This window comes from Acipenser ruthenus, chromosome 3 (genome assembly GCF_902713425.1).
Source record: "Acipenser ruthenus chromosome 3, fAciRut3.2 maternal haplotype, whole genome shotgun sequence".
NCBI classification, from domain to species: domain Eukaryota; kingdom Metazoa; phylum Chordata; class Actinopteri; order Acipenseriformes; family Acipenseridae; genus Acipenser; species Acipenser ruthenus.
This window is the reverse complement of record NC_081191.1, coordinates 90,749,930-90,769,130: the sequence shown is the minus strand read 5'-3', so window position 1 is coordinate 90,769,130 and position 19,201 is coordinate 90,749,930. Positions and strand designations below refer to the sequence as shown.

Genomic DNA, 19,201 nt, shown 5'->3' with positions numbered 1-19,201 from the left:
ATATATATATATATATATATATATATATATATATATGACTCAGCCATATTCCATATATATATATATATATATATATATATATATATATATATGACAGTCACATTCCATATATATATATATATATATATATATATATGGAATGTGGCTGAGTCTTGATTGAATAGTAGCCTGTCACAATGCCATTTACTCTTTGCGTGCAACCAGAGGCATGATAAGTGGTGTCACATCGACACAATGGCATAATGCTTATGTGTGCAGGGCTCAGTCCTTGTATGGTCTCATCCAAACATATGTGAACAAGAGTAATGGAACATACTTTACATGTCAAAAGTTCATTGAAATAATACGTTAAATGAATGTTTGTTAATGTACCAGTATTTCTTTTTTTTTATCCAGAGAAAGCAAAATAGTTTCCTAGTTTCAATATGCTCCACAATTGGAAAGTAATAACGCATTGATTGATTTCAGGATATTTTTCCAGAGATCTTTCTTGGCACAATCTTAGTTGAGGGCCACAGCTTTCAGTGTATTTACTGTAGATATTATAGACTAAACCTGGTCTCCTGAGGGATAAAATAATTTTTCACAAGGTTTTTGAACGCACATTCTGAATCCCCAAGTGCGCTAAGCAGTATTTGACAAGAAGCAGCACTGCCTGTGCTTCTTAATACCTGTTTGTGAATCTAAATAAAAAGAAGGATGCTGGCTATTATTAACACTGTCGTTTTGAGTGGATTTACTTTTCAAGACCTGTTAAAATGTATGCACTGTTGAAATAATTAAGAATGAGCTATTATTAAGTAAACATATTTGAGAACAGCTAATCTGTGCAAATCTTACAATGAATAGCATTGTTTGAATAATAAAAAAAATCAGTAGCTGTCTATCAATCATCAATTTCTAATTTAAATGTTAATATGTACATACTGTAGGTCTTAGATCAGTTGATGTGCATCAATCATCAATTTCTAATTTAAATGTTAATATCTACATAGATCTTAGAAAAATGTTACTAGAAAATGTAAAAAAAAATAATATATAAGATACTGGGCATGGTTTTAATTCTGAAGAGAAGGTCTGTTAACAAAATGTGGCCATACATTTTATTTCAGGTGGTACTCACATTGCAAGCAATTAAAATGATCAAAGATGAAATCATCTGGTTTATTGAAGATCTGTGTTATGTAAAATGTTCAAAAGGAAGATCTGAACCAATGCACAATACACTGATACTTAAGCTGACAAGATAAGATAGATCTCTACAAATTGATTCTCTGCACTTAGTGTATCTGTTTAACAGCTGTGACTAAGATAAAGCATTGAATGAATGGGTCATAGAGCAGAGGTCATAGTGTTGGAATGACAGATATAGGACTTTTTCCATTATGCCTCCATATCTGAAGAAATAAACCCAAACAGAGAAGTTATTGTCCTCCATTAACAGGTTACATCCTAAAAAGAACTGAAAATAATAGAAATATTTGATTGCTGGACAGAGGTTAAATAGTGTCATTATTACCTGTATAGTATTATGTCACACTACATAATTATAGATATTTGTTGTTTTATCACTAACTTAAATAACCACTTCAACTAGATCATTCTCAGTCTCACGTACGTTTGTACCCCAAAATCAATTTTCTAGGATTGTTGAACCACTGGGGGTGGTCCATTTTTTGTCCATTTAGCCTAGATTAAATATCTTACTTCCACGTTTTCAATACCTGGACCAGTTCATTAAGCAGGTCAGGGTGTAGCATGGCAGAATTCAAATGCTAGGATGAAAATGTGAAGAGAAATCTTAAAAGTGAATATAAATAAATCTATTACAATGTCTGCAAACCCTTTCCAGTAGTATTTAAGACAAATATATGGATGGCCTTATTTCCAGTCCCCAGGGACTGAACAACTGTGGTTGCTTAAGACAGGTAACTTTGTTTTTATACCAGTAAGCCTTTGCGTAGTTTACCTACTGATATGAGCAAGTGTGTTAATATTGTACCTGTTTTACTGCAATATTTTTGTTTGGCATTGAGACATCCAATATTTACCAGTTAAAAGCATGCACAAGTCAGCATAGCATGTTAAAGAACATAAGGAAAACAGAAGCATTACAATTATTTACTATTTGGACATCAAACGGGGAACACATTATTAACATAAAAGTGCAAAGGTACAACTAACAATTATTCCTTTACCAAATTCATTTAATAAAGGTGCTGAAGCCATAAACACAGAAGTGAAACAATATTATGAACAGAATAAAGCTGTGACTGGCTTTAAGTCGAGAGAAAAACAACCTTGCATCCTACTGAGGTGGTCACTGCACTTAACAGTGCAATGAATGTTTGAAATTTACAAGGGCGTCTTTGTCTGTGTCAAGGTCAATGGCTGTGTCTTCTCCAGTACCCTGTGATTCAACCAATGTTGAACACAGTAGAAAAGGCAAGTATTTCAAGATTGTCTGCATACATATACAGGTCATGTTGATTTTCTTTGATTTCTTTTACCTGACCTACTTTGGTACTTAACATATTTATACAGTATCAATATAATAATAAAAATTGTATTTATAAAGTGCCATTCACACCAAAGGCATCTCAATAATTCGTAATCAAATGCAATCCAAAAAACACAAACAATATAAAGGAAAACAATGTTTTAAAAAAAACAGTAAAGGCACACTAGATTGAAAGGCCAATATATAGAAGTAAGACTTAAGTCTAGATTTAAAAGCTGTAACAGTCCCAGCCTCCCTAACAAAGGTAGGAAGGGCATTCCATACCTGTGGTGCTCTGTGTGAGAAAGTCCTTTCACCTGTTTTAATTTTACTCACCCTCGGGACAATATAGTAGCTGACAACCTTTTAAGATGACAATTTTGAATATTACACCTAGGATAGTAACTTGATTTAACTTAAGGGATTTAATGCATGTTTAATACAGTCGACACAGATTCAAAATGTTTACCTCACATACAAAGCCTAAAGAATGTCTGCACAATATTATGTAATATAATTTTAACATATTGTCATCACTGCCTTCTTTCTTGCTTTCTAGAAAGGACAAAATTGAATTTTCAATAACATATAAGTTAAGTTAAATCCGTTATCTGTTACTATATTGTAACAAAGAAGGGGTTGTGTTTGTGATTTAGCCATTTTTGGAAGTGTAACTCTTGTCACAGTATTTAGCAAGCTGTGTATGAAAAACCAGGGGGAACAGAACAGGGAATTTCTACTGACACTCTTTTGTGAAGGCAGACCTCACTAACTGAGAGCTCCCGGTATTTAAAATCCAAACTGAACACCCCACCACGACCACCACCACCTTACAAAACAGATGGCCTCCTCCTTGCACATATGTAATGTCATTAACCCCAAAAACCATGAAAGTTAACTAGAATAACAAATTGCAGGTTCATTCTAATTTGGATAGCAGACGTAGAGCCAGCCAATCCGACTCCTATTGATTTAGTTGATTGATTTTTTTTTTTTAAATCAAACTTTTTCATATAAAACTACGAGTTTTGTAAAATGTTCCTCCATCGGACAGTGTTGGAGGAAATGTAATTCGAAGTCCATCAAGTTATTATGATTTTGATGATTAGAATTAAATAGCTGGGGTTTGTGGTATTTACCTGGGCTAGGTTGTTGACCTGCATTAAAATGTATCATTACTGTAGCTATCAAAATCTGAATCCAAGCAGACTGGCAGGTAATGGTGTTAGACTGCAGACACTAAATATCAATGGGATCCAGTTTTGCCAGTATTTCCAGTTGTTTAAAATAACGACATGTCTGTTGCTTTTCAATATCAATTGGCTTGTGATGTTTTTAGTTTTCCCCTGTGTATCTACTGTTTTCAATTATTTTCCTTTTTAATCATTCGAAAGAAGGTTACTGAATACTGGCCATGGCCAAGATGTTCTATGTTGTTTTTTTTTCTTTCAATCATGTACTTAAATGTTATCCTGTCTCTGTCGCAGCAAGGGGCATCACACTGTGCAAATTATTAGTTGGTCGATTTATTTTAGCAATTTGCTCAGCTCAGCATCTTGTTAATAAAGATGATGTATCTCACAGACCTGGTATGAGCACCATTGAATTTGAGACACCCAGTAGTTTATGGTGCAGCCCCTGCACAGTGACTTGTAGGGGACACAATGTTCTGAAAACCACAGTGACACATAAGGGACTTCTCAGTTTGGTATCAGCCACCTCATTAGGCCATCTTTCATTATGCTTGAGACTGGCTCTTCACTTACAGTACTTGAAAAAAAGGAAAAAAGACAAATAGTTCTCCAGTTTATTGAAGTAGTTTCTAGCAGAATAATATGTGACATGCTGTTGTGCATGTTATTTCCTTCAAAATGGATCAGAATATATGACACTGCTACCATAAAAATAAGCACCAAACTATGCCCTGTTATGTACTGAGTGCAGAAAAGGAACATGAAATGAAGCAATTCAAAATGTATTCCCTATGTTTTGAATGTAGAACATTAGTTATGAGCTGGACATAGTTTTAAACATTGTTCTGTAGTTTCCAAAAATGTTAATCAACATGTGCTCAGAATAATAGCAAACAGTTTGGGAATAGGCTTGAGGCATGCTCAGGGCAACTATATTACAAAAAAGCCACATTTTCTACCTTGAATGTTCACTTCAGTCTGTTCAATATGTTATGAATCTCTACAGGTTAACATGTAGTCATTCCAGGAGAGTAAACATGAAGAGCTTTGACACAAATGTACAAAGAATGTCTGAAGAGCTGAAACTTGAGCTCAGGCAAGCTACAAGTCTCTTGTAAGCTACAATAAAAAAAAAAAAAGGTATTTTTTTTGGCTGCATTTTTTTTGGCTTTAAACTTTGTATTTTACAGAGACATATTTTTTTTATCTAATAAATTCTTTGGGCTGTATTTAGGCAATTCAAATATAAGCATACATTATTTCACCAAATGACCATGACTATAAGGGAATTACATCTAGACCTATATGAATTCAGGATATGTATATGCTGCAATATATGCACTTACCCTGCAATCTTCTGTCTGTACCTGTACTGTTTACTGTACCTAATCTTACTTCCAGGTAACTCAGTTTGAAACAAGAATCAAGCCTAAGTTTCCCTTGTGCTTATAAAAGTATTTAAATGTATAGTACATGAAAGCAGAGGACAAGTCCTGGCATTATTGAGTATCCTGTATGAAGTAATTGACAGGACTTGCTGAGTCATCAAGCTGCTGTAGGTAACTGGAAAACCAGGAGATGCTCACTGCTGCAGTAACAATTGCAAAATAAATGGTTTGACAAATGGTAATTCACTTATATGGTTTCTAAAATTGCAAATCCTGTCATCGACATTACCTTGATAAAAAAAAAAGAAAATGAATGCATTTAATAATAAATTAACAGGTTATCAACACCAAATCACTGTAGTACTTACTTTCAATCTGGAAGAAATACATACAAAAAAAAAAAAGTTTAGATTATCTTTTCTTTTTAGAAGACAAATTAAGTATTGTCACAAGCGTGCTGAACATTTTTTTTTTTTTCCATTGACTGTTTTGCCTTTAACAGTTTTCACATTCCAGCTCCTGGGCTGAATGTTTCATGTGTAACTGTATTTTAATCATGTTGTCATCATTAGCTAATATTAACTGCTCTGCATTTTATTCACAAAAGTTCAAATTGTATGTCTGTGTACAGATGCTTTGTTTGAAAGCATCTGTACACAGAATGCATTCCTCTCAAACCCGCAGGAGCAGAAAGGCCAATGCAGGACCATGAATGACAGCTGAGCACAACCTGCAAGTTCCTGATCTCTTAAATTTGTCTGGACTCACATCGTAATGCCTGTACTTGATGATCCACTAGGACCCAATTCCATAGTTGTTTTTTATTTATTTTTTTTTATTTTTTTACTGTGATGTTAATTATGGGAGCACCACCATTGCAAATGATTAAAACAGAGATCTACCACTGTTTCTATAATCTTTTCCCCAGAAATCTATAAAGGAAATATCGACCAAAAGCTTTGTGGAAAATGTTCCACATGTATTTAGCCTCATTCTAACAATAAAGACATTTCTATAGTTTATATGTTACGGTAGATCATTGAAGAGTAAGTAGTGGGGTTTCGAATATAGCGCTGCACGCACCCTCATGTTGCTACGACTGTTTAAATAACGTACCTGTAATTTTTCTTTTCATTGTTAACATCCTGACAACTTTTTACACTTATAATTTTAAAGTCTGTTTTAAAGCTTTTTTTTTCAAAATGGCCGCATTGTCAAACAGGTAACACAGCAATAACGATCCACTTTTTGTTATGTAGCTTTTTTTTTATTTATCGCTTTTCGTGCAGTGATTTAGAGGAGAGATATCCAACCCCAGTGCACTAGAGTGGCCATTTTGAAAAAAAGCTTTGAAACAGACTTTAAACTTATAAGTGTAAAAAGTTGTCAGGATGTTAACAATGAAAAGAAAAATTACAGGTCCGTTATTTAAACAGTTGTAGCAACACGTAGGGCCCGATAGCACTATATTTTTTTTGGAACCCCGCTACTTACATGGCAGTTTTTAAAATGGTTATTTCAAGATCAAAAGGTAAATGATCTCAGGAACTCCGCATTTCAAACTATTATGTCAAGATCACAAGATAAATTATCTCAGGATCTAGGCTAATTTTCTTTTATGTTCTCAATGAGCCACTGTACAATTTGATCCAGTACAGTACTTTAAACCTAAATCCTTCATTGGGATCTATCAATCTATATGCTGAGTGGGTGCATTGTGAGCACCTTTATGCACTTAATTCCCTCTCATTAGCAAGTCTGTTTAAAAGGAACGTTTCTTCATATTTCCCTTGTTTACTGATAAGTGATTACTTATTTATAATTATTATTATTATTATTATTATTATTATTATTATTATTATTATTATTATTATTATTATTATTATTATTTAACAATTATTTTTATTAATTCCCGATTTTACTCTGAAACGAGTGCCGTCGGCCATCAGCTTTTTTTTCCCGCAAGCCGGCTGTGCAGCCATCTCAGAACACATAGTGTCAGAGGATCACGCAGTTCTGAATTGCATACAGGCAGGCCTGCAGGTACCCAGCCAGCCACTCCCCAGCCAACCTAACCCCTTCCGGCCCGGGCAGCACTTGGCCAATTGTGTGCTGCCCCCTGGAAACTCCCGTCCACGGTCAGCAGTGGCATAGCTTGGATTCATAGGGCGCATCCTGCACTCTGGGCGGAGTGCCTTTACCGGATGCGCCACTCGGGAGCCCCCAAGTCATTACTTATTGATTATTTATTGACAGAAAAGTTATCCAATGAAAACTAATTCATTAGAGGTAAATGCTTCAATGTTGAAGAATCCCCCAAAGATATAGATGTCTATGTCTATTAAAATATGTTTTAATAATCACTAGTACTTACTATGTATCGAACAGAGAAAATTACAAGTAAATGCATCAATAATTACTCTAGAATTATTGGTAACATATTGCGTACATGTTAATACATATTTTCCCTTATGAATGACCCATTATTGTTGTAGCTATATGAAGTATACAGTATTTTATTATTAAAAACAGTGTCACGAAGGCGGTCTCACAGATAAAACCCCAGCATACCTGATTCCCCTTTCTGTGTACCACAGCAGATTTGTCTTTTGGGGAAAATAAAAACAGAACAAAAAGATCCCTTCGGTGACTTTAACTATTCCAAGGAAATTCAGAAAGATTAACCTGAAGCTTTGTATTCCAAGTTCTGTCCCCTTCTGGCACTGTGTGAAATGCAATGTCTAAATTCTAATTTATAACAGTATGAGTCAGAGTTGTAGGGGTTGAACGGGTTATCTCAGCCAAGCTTATCCTAATATATTGTATTCGAGGGATTGCATGGTAGATTACAATGAAGGTGAGGCTGCTAGAATGAGGTCAGAAGCAGAAAAAAAGAAGCAGGATTCTCTTGCCCATACCAGCCAGGAAATATTCTGTAATGCCTATAAGCTCCTGCTCCTGTGAAGACAAACATTACATGGCAATATTTATTCTAACTGTTTGGTCAGTAAAGTGTTTAGGATTAATCATGACATTTCTCTACTTTGGTTTTGAGCCTAAAACTGCACAACATAAAGGTATACATTTTTTCCATGAGCATAAAGGGAAAAAAAAAAAAAACATTAGGAAAATGAAAATTAACAGAGCTCATGGGCTACAATATCAATTTTAATTCAAGCAGCTCATCATCACTACCTTTTTCCTGGGGTATTTTATTTTTGAAAAATGTTCTTCTAAAAAAGGAATGCGCTTGCTAAAATTGTTTGGAATTATCAAACCTTCTTCACAAGAACAAAAAAATGACACAAACGCGCACACACACACACACACACACACACACACACACACACACACACACACACACACACACATTAAACAGCACTATACTGTATTATAGGTTTTTCCTTAAGAAGTTCCATCAGCAAATTGCAAGTTATTCTCTGTTATCACATGCAAATATCCATGATCTAAAGACCTCAGCCTTTCAAATTCATGGATTGGATTACTAAATACCTGAATTTATAACGATGTATGCAGTCCACAAAGTTACACAACATTATGAAATTATATTAGAGTTAGGCAAGTGGAGGCCTGGTTAGATGTTAATGACATTTTGTTAAAACGTAATTTAGGGTGCTGAGCAGCAGTAAGCATTAGGACACATCGTTATTGCTTTGGAATGTGTCAACTTAGCTATAATGAGTAAACAAAAAAATAGCTGTAAAACAAACAGTGTTGTGTTGAACAATGTTTTTTATGGATTTGGTGTAATTTTAAATATAGTATTTATTTGCACCCACAACTCATTTCAAGTCTGATTTCACAAATCTTTGCTACGACAAGCATTGTTGATGACATACCAATCTCTTCTTCATTGTATTTTGTGCAAGAGGTTATCACATTTGTCTTAAATGGACTGCTTCATCTTGTCAAGTCCAAGAGTAGCCAGTGTGTTTACTTCAAACTAACATGGTAGTCTGAATGGAGATGAGATGTTCTCCAGGGCATGAGAGTCAAAGGTATCAGCAGGCAGAATCCAGGACTACCAAAAAAATAACAGAAAAGGTTCCAGTTGCTAGTATTCCAGTTTTTTGTATCACATTACAGACTGCAAGATAAAAATGTCTGCTATTTTTAGAGAAAGTTAAAAAATGGGGAAAATATTATACACATTTTTTTGATCAGATTTTTGTATCGAGTTTCTTTAGTTGTCCTTATTTAGAAAATCATTTTTCAACAAAATTCACTTTGCCAAGTATATTATATTAAGATATACAGAACGGGTGTTTATGAACGGTTTCAACAGATTGTTCTATGAACTACATGAGATGCTGAATGTTTTGTGCCATTGGGCCCTATATTTCACTGTGCTGTTATGACTAGACATGACTTAGTAAGATCAAGACATGCCTAGTCATTACAGCACATGCTATAGTATAATCACACACTCTGTATGTGCACTTGTATCATATTTTCATTTTAGTCCTAAGTGACATTTATTTTCATATTGCATATCCCTTTAATAATAAGGGATGAAGTGGTGTTTTCAACATAACTTACTAATAATGCAAATATATATGCTTCTCATTGAGGAGTTGAATAATTTATTCCTACAACAAATAAAAGCCCACACCCTGCTGCTGTGCACTGATTTCATTTTTATAATCCAGAATTTAATGGTCTTTAATGATCCCCTGCTTAATCATACCTGTTAATTCTTCAGGAGCCAGTTGAAGCTTTTCAAACAGAGGCCTGCGTGCGATCTAAGAAACAACAACCTGTGTCTATAATTTCCTCTGTAAACAGATTTATCATCTTTTTAAGAGGCGGTATTGTCACGGCTCGCTGACAGATGACTTCTCACAGATACCAATGTGTGCATGTCAGGATTGTCTCGTGGGGCTGACGGCTGGCTCGCAGCGATGAAGCTGGAATGTGAGAATCACAGGGGCAGCAACCAGGGGCTGAACTGCACTAGTGCTGGTGAATCCACGCCTTCCTAGTCACACACCAAAGCAGCTCAAATGTCTGCAGGCTTGCTTCTTTTTTTATTTTTATTTTTTTCACCGATAAAGAGCCTTCAGCTGGTATTACTGATTGCATCCCTGGCTTATCACAAATAACTGTAGTGGCTTTCAGTCTAGAGATCAGCCCCTAATCCCCTACATCATATTTATGAGGGACCATGGCACACAGCCACTGCTACACTCAGTGTACACCTGGAGCTCTTGCTGGTGACACACATTCCCTTTGAGGTGCAGGAGGACTCAGACAAAACATACTTCAAAAACAACAATAACATGGTTACTGTCCTATCACAGCATTAGGGGCTTTGACTGAACTTGTGAGCTTGTCTGAGGAATTACATTTTTTTTAGCCATGGAGTCTCCCACTAAGGAAATTGAAGAGTTTGAGAGTAACTCTCTCAAGTACCTGCAACCGGACCAAATCGAAAAAATTTGGCTGCGGCTTCGAGGACTGTAAGTATTTACTTTTTAAATTCACTCTGTAGTGTCAGTGCATGCCTGTTTATTATCTGTGTGTCTTCTGAATTATGCTGTGCTATTTCATGGAGGGTATTGCATAGAGGTAAAAAAAATGCTTTTTATCTTTTTAGCTGCTGTTGCTTAATTCTGCTGTTGCTTAAGTCTTGTTCATTTTATTCATCTGAGCAAAAACAAACAGTTTTAAACCTCACATCATTGTAGCACGCTGCCTGTAGCATTCTGCTGTAAACATACAAAAAACTCCTGTCTGCAATAATTAGGGAGCAAATCGGAAAACAAAACAATCTATGCAAATCAAAGGTTTTTGTGTGGTGCCCATAAACTTGAATGAACATGTATTACACCTTTCTATTTAAATCTGCCATTAGATAACAATTATATTATGTAACTGTATTGTTAAAATTAATGTAATAGTAATATGATCACATATAACAGTTTAGGATGATGTAAAAATGATGTATTTTTGCTATGAAAAAATGTAGCTGAGATTTTTTTTTTACTTGATATGCTTATTGATGTAACGCTAAGTTGTCAAGTGTACACTAATGCATACGTATATCACATCTATCATATGAAGCTGCAACCATCACATAATCAAAATAGTTTTTTAAATGATGCAAATAAATAAATAAATAAATAAATGTCCAGTAACAAAATACTGTTGTGAATTACCAAAAGATAATTTCTCCAACCGACCTTTAATTTCTTTCTGGTCATACAGCACATTGCTTATGAATTATGATTTACTTGTGGTAGGTAGGTTTTCCCCTACATTTTTATTTTTTGTTTTTATTGGCTGAAACTAATTGGGGAGTTTCTGGCAGGTATTTTTCTGTTTCTTTTTAAATGCAGTTGTCTGTTCTGAAGTCCTTTTAAAGGCTCATATTTCACTTGCTCATTACAGGTGCCCACTGATAGCAAAGTGATTCAAGGGGAAAGGGAAGGCGAGGGAGTTCAAGCTGTCAGAATAAGATCCCCACTGAGTGTAGAAATTGAGGCAGGCAGGGAGCAGGTGTGCAATCGAAATATGTAAAAATCGTGGTCATCCAAGGGTCAGGATTATTGTAGAGTTTGCACACCTGCTTAGTGGTTGCTCAGATTTTCATCTTCTGAATATAAAATATGATAGGATTTGATATACACAGTCAGTGAGTGTCTGTTTCAGTGATAAACAGCAACAGTTATGGCCTATGAAGTTTATTAGTAACTAAAACCATTTTGAAAAAATGTGTGGCCCTGTGGTTAAAGTCCAGGGCTTGTAACCAGAAGGTCATCAGTTCAAATCCCACCTCTGCCACTGACTGACTCACTGTGTGACCCTGAGCAAGTCACTTAACCTCCTTGTGCTCCATCCTGCGGATGAGATGTTAAATCAATGTCCTATTGTAAGTGACTCTGCATATAATGCACAGTTCACAGCCTACCTCTGTAAAGCGCTTTGTGATGGTGGTCCACTATGAAAGGCACTATATAAAAATACACATTATTATTATTATTATTATTATTATTATTATTATTATTATTATTATTATTATTATTATTATTATTATTCAGTAATAAGCTCCTTATTTCTGTTAGTTCCTTTAAATTGGTACATGATTTTACTCATTTTACTACTATACCTTTACTACAGTAAAAGTGCATTTTGAAATAAAACTAAAGAAACAAAACCAGCAATGAAATTGACAAATGCATTTTATAAACTGCGACAGCGTAGGAAAAACTGGTTTGTCAGAATTGTCAATATTCAAGGGAATTATCAAAGCAAAGACCACTAATTATCTTATTGAGCAAGAAACCCTCAAACTTGTAATCAGCAGTCTGATAAATTTACTCAAGCTTAGGACAAGATGCAGATTTGTTCTGTGACTTTGCATATAGCGCTGGCTGGCTTGATGTGATTCCAAACCATGTTTCCTGCCTTGATGTTTAATCCCGGTTATGAGTAATGAATCCTTCCACTGAGGCCCTGTGTTCTCTTACACTAATCACCAGCTTGCAAACCAACTGGACAGCTGCCATTTGGCGAAAAACAATTTCAAGGAACATTAATGTCATACTTCATGGAAATAAGTGATAAATGAAACGCAGAGCTTCATTTGACTGTGTTAATTGCTTTGCTATGTGTGCATTCGTTATGGAGCGGAAAATACAGCCTTCTAAAAATCTCTCTGAATGAAATGATAAAACTTCCACAGCTGTAGATCACTCAAAAGAGAAAAATAACAAACAGCTATTTTCTAAGAATAGCCCGGTTAATGTGCGCACAGTATTTGGATTTATGTGTGGAACTAAAAGGCTAAATAGAAGTCCCAGTATATTACTATGAGCATGTCCTGTAGCTACTGTTAAGGCTTAATAAAAGGAAAAAAATAACATAATTTGAAAGATGATTAAGATCCTTATAGCCAGATATTACTGCCTAATAACGTAAGACATTATATGAACTGAACCCACAGTGCAATTACAAAACAATTATTTTCTTGCAACAATAACATTGCATTTCATGCTTAGGTAAATAACACTGTGTAACAATTATTTATTTTTTTTTGGTTCCTGGGTAGTAAGTGTTATTTCCTAATTGCTTATGCCTCAGAAGAATAGAAAATGGCTATTATTCCCCACAAACTTTGCTTTTGTGACCAGGACAGTGATATTTTGAAATTTACCTATTTTCCCGAACATTCCAGATAGATTCAGTGCCGAGTAAACTTGGAGTAACTTCTAGAACTTTCTAGAACTTTCCAGTAATATAAATAGTAGTGTAAATACAGGGGCCTTAAGCCCACCAGTTCAGTTTAGTTCCAGCTGCCTAAGTGGATACATATCTGCATTTTTCTGAGATGGCATCAAGGTCATAGGAGACTTCAAAATGGTGGCATTCCTGATGGGTCTCCAAGGCGGTTTTACCAAGTTTCCCTGCTATCTTTGCCTTTGGGACAGCAGGGACACCAAGGCGCACTACCACAGGCGGGACTGGCCACAGCGGACCAAGTTCTCTGTGGGGAGGAACAACGTCAAGTGAGAGCCACTGGTGGACCCCCGGAAGGTGCTGATGCCACCACTGCACATCAAATTGGGCCTTATGAAACAATCTGTCAGAGCTCTAGATAAGGAGTCGACAGCCTTCAAGTACCTTCAAGACTTCTTCCCTAAGCTGTCTGAGGCAAAGGTCAAAGCCGGTGTCTTCGTCGGACCACAGATAAAGAAGATCCTGGAGTGCAATGAATTCCCCAAGAAGCTCACTAGTAAGGAGAAAGCGGCTTGGAACAGCTTTGTCGTAGTGGTTCGGGGCTTCCTGGGCAATCACAAGGCCGAAAACTATGTGGAGCTGGTTGAGACTCTGGTGAAGAACTACGGCACAATGGGCTGTAGGATGTCCCTCAAAGTCCATATCCTTGATGCTCATCTTGATAAATTCAAGGAGAACATGGGAGCGTACTCGGAGGAGCAAGGCGAGCACTTCCACCAGGATATACTGGACTTTGAACGCCGCTACCAAGGACAGTATAACGAGAACATGATGGGAGACTACATTTGGGGGCTGATTCGTGAAAGTGATTTACAGTATAATCGTAAATCTCGAAAAACTACTCACTTCTAAATCTTTTGTAGTCATTTTTGTATTACTTTAGTATAAATACATGTTAATTTGGATTCATATGTTGTTTTTTTTTGGATTCATATGTTGTTTTTTTCTGACTTGGAAATAGGTAAATTTTGACTTGGAAATAGGAAATAGGTAAATTTCAAAATATCACTGTCCTGGTCACAAAAGCAAAGTCTGTGGGGAATAATAGCCATTTTCTATACTTTTGAGGCATAAGCAATTAGGAAATAACACTTACTACCCAGGAACAAAAATTGTGTTAAAGCCAATCATATTAATTTTGCATAATGTGAATGAAAGCATCAGAACAGGAGATTATTAAGATGAAATGCACTTATGTGTTTAACCATTATTATCCAAGATAAAGACTTCCAATTGTTTATTTATTTTATTTTATTTTTTCTTGTTAGAGAACAATTTTTGTAATTGATAAAAATATGAAGATGTAATAATCATCATATATTCAATGACATTCTAGTTTATCACTTGACAATCAAAAATGTCTTTCAATGAAGACCATTTTGATTCACACAATTTTTTGGGGGGCTGTAATGACTACATTAACTTTTCATGCCTACAAATGACAGAGGCTAGATGTTAGGTTAAAGGTTCTAGCTTTATGGTTTTACTCTTCAGGTGTTAAAATTTTAATTTTCAGTAACCCAGTTGCAACAAATAAAAAGTCAGAGCACTTTGAGGCAGACTATCCCTTAGTGCTTTTTAATAGAACAGATTGTTCATCTGCTGTGCAAGAAAAAATACGTCATTGTTTGGGATTTAACAATTAACCCATTTGTACAGCTGTGAGCAGGTCTTGCATTCTCTCAGGAAATCATACCATCTACAAGTATTGGACACAACATTAGAAACCATATCTGTACAGCATCACTCAGTTTTGTGTACATGGGCTGTATATCTGCCACAGTGTACCCATTATTCCTACATTCACTAGGGGCTGGGGAACAGGTTAATGGTTACACTCTGGTGTACAACATGTCCTCAGAGGTATCCATTGCCGTGCTCTATTGAAGCCACAGGGTGATTTTTAAATGTTTTAAAAAGTCATATGGGTGTGATGACTGTAAAAATGTATACAAAGTGAATCTGAACAGGAAGGAGAATGCACTAGTAAAGATACTAAGTTCAAGATAGCTGTAACAGTTCATACCCATCTCTAGATTTAAATCAGTTCCCAGGGCTAACAGGGCACTCTTGTGAGTGTGATCCTAAAGTGCAGATAATGTGACTTTTTGAAAGCTGACAAATCAATGTTGTCAGTTCTGCAAAGCAAATGAACATATTTACAGACACCCATGATGAAAAACAAAAACAACAAACAATCAGCTGCTGTGTAAGCAGATTTACCCACAAACTGTTTTTGTTCTTTTTTGAGCTTTTGTCAGCATAGGGGCACTGTCCTTTCAGCTCTGCTGTATTTGACATCTAATGAACACTTATAACCATGACCTCCACAAAAAACGTATACTTCATAAATACTTGATTTTTTCAGCAAGGAATAGAGTTTAACATTCCAGTTTCTGACTACTTTCCATCATGTTTATAATCTTCTTGGTCTCTGCAAAGGTAAAGAGATACTGATCTTAGCAAAGCAAATCTTGTTTGTTATTTGAGTTAAATAGGTGAAGGGGGCTTTGTAAAGGTACAGCTGCTTTTAAGAACATGTCTTTGTTCCGCTAAGTGATATTTATTTGTTCTATTGATGATTCTTTTTCAATGAACTTGTGGAGATGACAGAAAGCCTCACCAGAATACCAGAGCCCTGTCACTGGTTCTTGCGCGGATGTGTGCAGCTGGCATGCGGAATAGGAGACGAGTTGCTAGGCAACTAATTGAGCAGGTAGGCTCGCCCGGTGCTGAGCTGATCGGGAGGTCCGGATTGGCTGGGGGGTGTGCCCGGAGAGGCTGCGTGAAGCTGATGGGGAGGTCCGGATTTGCTGGGGGGCGTGCCCGGAGAGGCTGCGTGAAGCTGATGGGGAGGTCCGGATTTGCTGGGGGGCGTGCCCGGAGACGCTGCGTGAAGCTGATGGGGAGGTCCGGATTTGCTGGGGGGCGTGTCCGGAGAGGCTGCGTGAAGCTGATGGGGTGGTCCGGATTTGCTGGGGGGCGTGCCCGGAGAGGCTGCGTGAAGCTGATGGGGAGGTCCGGATTTGCTGGGGGGCGTGCCCGGAGAGGCTGCGTGAAGCTGATGGGGTGGTCCGGATTTGCTGGGGGCCGTGCCCGGAGAGGCTGCGTGAAGCTGATGGGGAGGTCCGAATTTGCTGGGGGGCGTGTCCGGAGAGGCTGCGTGAAGCTGATGGGGTGGTCCGGATTTGCTGGGGGGCGTGCCTGGAGAGGCTGCGTGAAGCTGATGGGGAGGTCCAGATTTGCTGGGGGGCGTGCCCGGGGAGGCTGCACTCAGTTAAAACGGTGTCTGCACCACAGCTCGAGGTGACTGCACCGCCATGCTACACAGAGAAGAGCTTTGTTGACACCAAGGAGGAGCGCGTCCGCTCTGCAGGATTAACTACTACGGAACCCTTCAACTGCAAGACTGTGCCTGTGAAGGCCCTGCTCTGCCAGGACCATCACAACGACCCGGAGGCACTGGGAGGGCGGAACTTTAGGAGCAACAACAGTAGGTTTGTTTACATATGGTGGCAGCGGTGGGCTTCACTGGTCCTGCTGAGTCAAGGCAGGATAGGCACAGAGCAGTTGGCTGCCAGGATACACAGGCAGAACCAGGTGAAGATCAGCAGCCACTGGTAAGCACTGCTGAAGGAGCAACAGAGACATGGGTGAAAAGCCAAAGAGGGAGGGGAGCTGGAACCCTGAAAGCCAGAGGGGGAGGAGTTACTATCCTCAAAGGCCAAAGTGGGAGGAGCTACCGTCCTCAAAGGCCAGAGTAGGAGTGGCTGCCTGCCTGTCTGAAGAGCCAGAGGAGGAGCTACTGTCCTGACAGCCTGAGGAAGAGCTGACCTCTGTTAGCCTGAGCAGGAGGAACAGCCATCCCAGAGAGCGAGGAAGGAGAGAAGCGATGGGTATCTATGGCAAAAGAGTCAAGGAGACTAGCTCCACCACAGCCCTGACTACAACCCCTGTGCTCAAATCCGGCGCCTATGGGTCAGCTCCCTCGACCAGTGCTTCCATACACCCCACCGTCATGTCTGGACCTCCCATCACCCGCTGACCCCCAACAAACAGAAGAGGACCCAGCTGAAGAATATCAAATGTACCGGTGGTGCCATTCTGAGGGGGAGGGTATGTGACAGGGAGAACCCAGTCGCTGGTTCTTGCACAGATGTGTGCAGCTGGGACGCGTAACAGGAGACGCATTGCTAGGCAACTAATTGAGCAAGTAAGCTCATCCGACGCTGAGCTGATCGGGAGGTCCGGATTGGCTGGGGGGGGGGGGTCCCGGGGAGGCTGCGTGAAGCTGATCGGGCGGTCCGGATTGGCTGGGGGTGTGCCCGGGGAGGCTGTGTGAAGCTGATCGGGAGGTCCAGATTGGCTGGGGGTGTGCCCGGGGAGGCTGCGTGAAGCTGATGGGGAGGTCCGGATTGGCTGGGGGAGTGCCCGGGGAGCCTGCGTGAAGCTGATGGGGAGGTCCGGATTGGCTGGGGGAGTGCCCGGGGAGGCTGCGTGAAGCTGATCGGGAGGTCCGGATTGGCTGGGGGAGTGCCCGGGGAGGCTGCGTGAAGCTGATGGGGAGGTCTGGATTTGCTGGGGGTGTGCCCGGGGAGGCTTCGTGAAGCTGATCGGGAGGTCCGGATTGGCTGGGGGTGTGCCCGGGGAGGCTGCGTGAAGCTGATGGGGAGGTCTGGATTTGCTGGGTGTGTGCCCGGGGAGGCTTCGTGAAGCTGATCGGGAGGTCCGGATTGGCTGGGGGAGTGCCCGGGGAGGCTGCGTGAAGCTGATGGGGAGGTCTGGATTTGCTGGGTGTGTGCCCGGGGAGGCTTCGTGAAGCTGATCGGGAGGTCCGGATTGGCTGGGGGTGTGCCCGGGGAGGCTTCGTGAAGCTGATCGGGAGGTCCGGATTGGCTGGGGGTGTGCCCGGGGAGGCTGCACGCAGCTCCAAGGGTGTCTCCGCCACAGCTCAAGGCGACTGCACTGACATGCTAAACAGGGACGCTTTGTTTACATCGAGGAGAGCGTCCACTACGTAGGACAACTACTATGGAACAATTACTATGGAACAATTAAACTGCAAGACGGTGCCTGTGAAGGCGCTGCCCAGCCAGGACCGTAACAGCGACCCAGAGTCACTGGTAGGGCGGGACTTTAGGAGCAAAAGCAGTAGGTTAGTTTAGGTGATGTTGATCCCAACCATGTAGTAGGCTCCTGGAGTGGGATGTAGTTTTAGTAAGACTAGCACTAACCTTGTATGGCAAATGTTTATTTTGAGCCTTGTTTTGTTGTGTTTTCTTTATTAAATCTGACACTAGGGCTACCATTGCTAGTACCCTAGTGGCACCACCTGTGTTAATAAATCTGCGCGCTTGTGCAGGGTGTTAACACCCAATGCTCTGTTCCTAACTTTTTATTATTCAGTGACAACCCACACACGTAACACTTTCCCTGTTACAGTGAGAAATATATTATGTACACCAACTGTACTCATGCAACCAAAGTAATAAAGCTATACAGCTGAAAGGTCATTTTAACCTTGAAGTTATGGGTTTTGAATTGAACACATTTTCCTTTCCAAATGTCTGGCATTAAAGAAGAAAATAAATAGAGAAGGACAAGCAAAAACCCAAATGCATCTGCATTCACAATAAACATGAATAAGAGGGTAGATTGCGACCAGCTGAGGAGAGTTTCAGTCTTGGAATGTGGCAGAAGGGAGAAGAGCGAACGAAGAAAGAGACAATGCAGCTAGAAACGATAGTGAGGTACCAACCTTAACGTCCTTTTACCAGCCCAGTAATTACTGAGCTTTTTAGGCACACATGACAGTACTGCCTTTAAATGAGAACATGCAGTGTCCAACCAATAAAAAAGAG

The 19,201-nt window shown here is 39.2% G+C and overlaps 1 protein-coding gene across 5 annotated transcripts in view; it reads left to right on the top strand.

Annotated features, from left to right (window-relative positions):
* The window catches only part of LOC117394773 (dual specificity calcium/calmodulin-dependent 3',5'-cyclic nucleotide phosphodiesterase 1C-like), a 186,545-nt gene that overhangs the window by 50,805 nt on the left and 116,539 nt on the right, over positions 1-19,201 (top strand). The window contains exon 1 of one of the 5 annotated variants that reach the window (XM_059018754.1): positions 10,031-10,561. The exons of the other annotated variants lie outside the window; for them this stretch is intronic. Within the exon in view, the coding sequence (XP_058874737.1) occupies positions 10,461-10,561 (101 nt within the window). The 5' untranslated portion in view covers positions 10,031-10,460. Of the gene's footprint in view, positions 1-10,030; positions 10,562-19,201 lie in introns of those variants that run through there. 5 annotated transcript variants of the gene reach the window in all.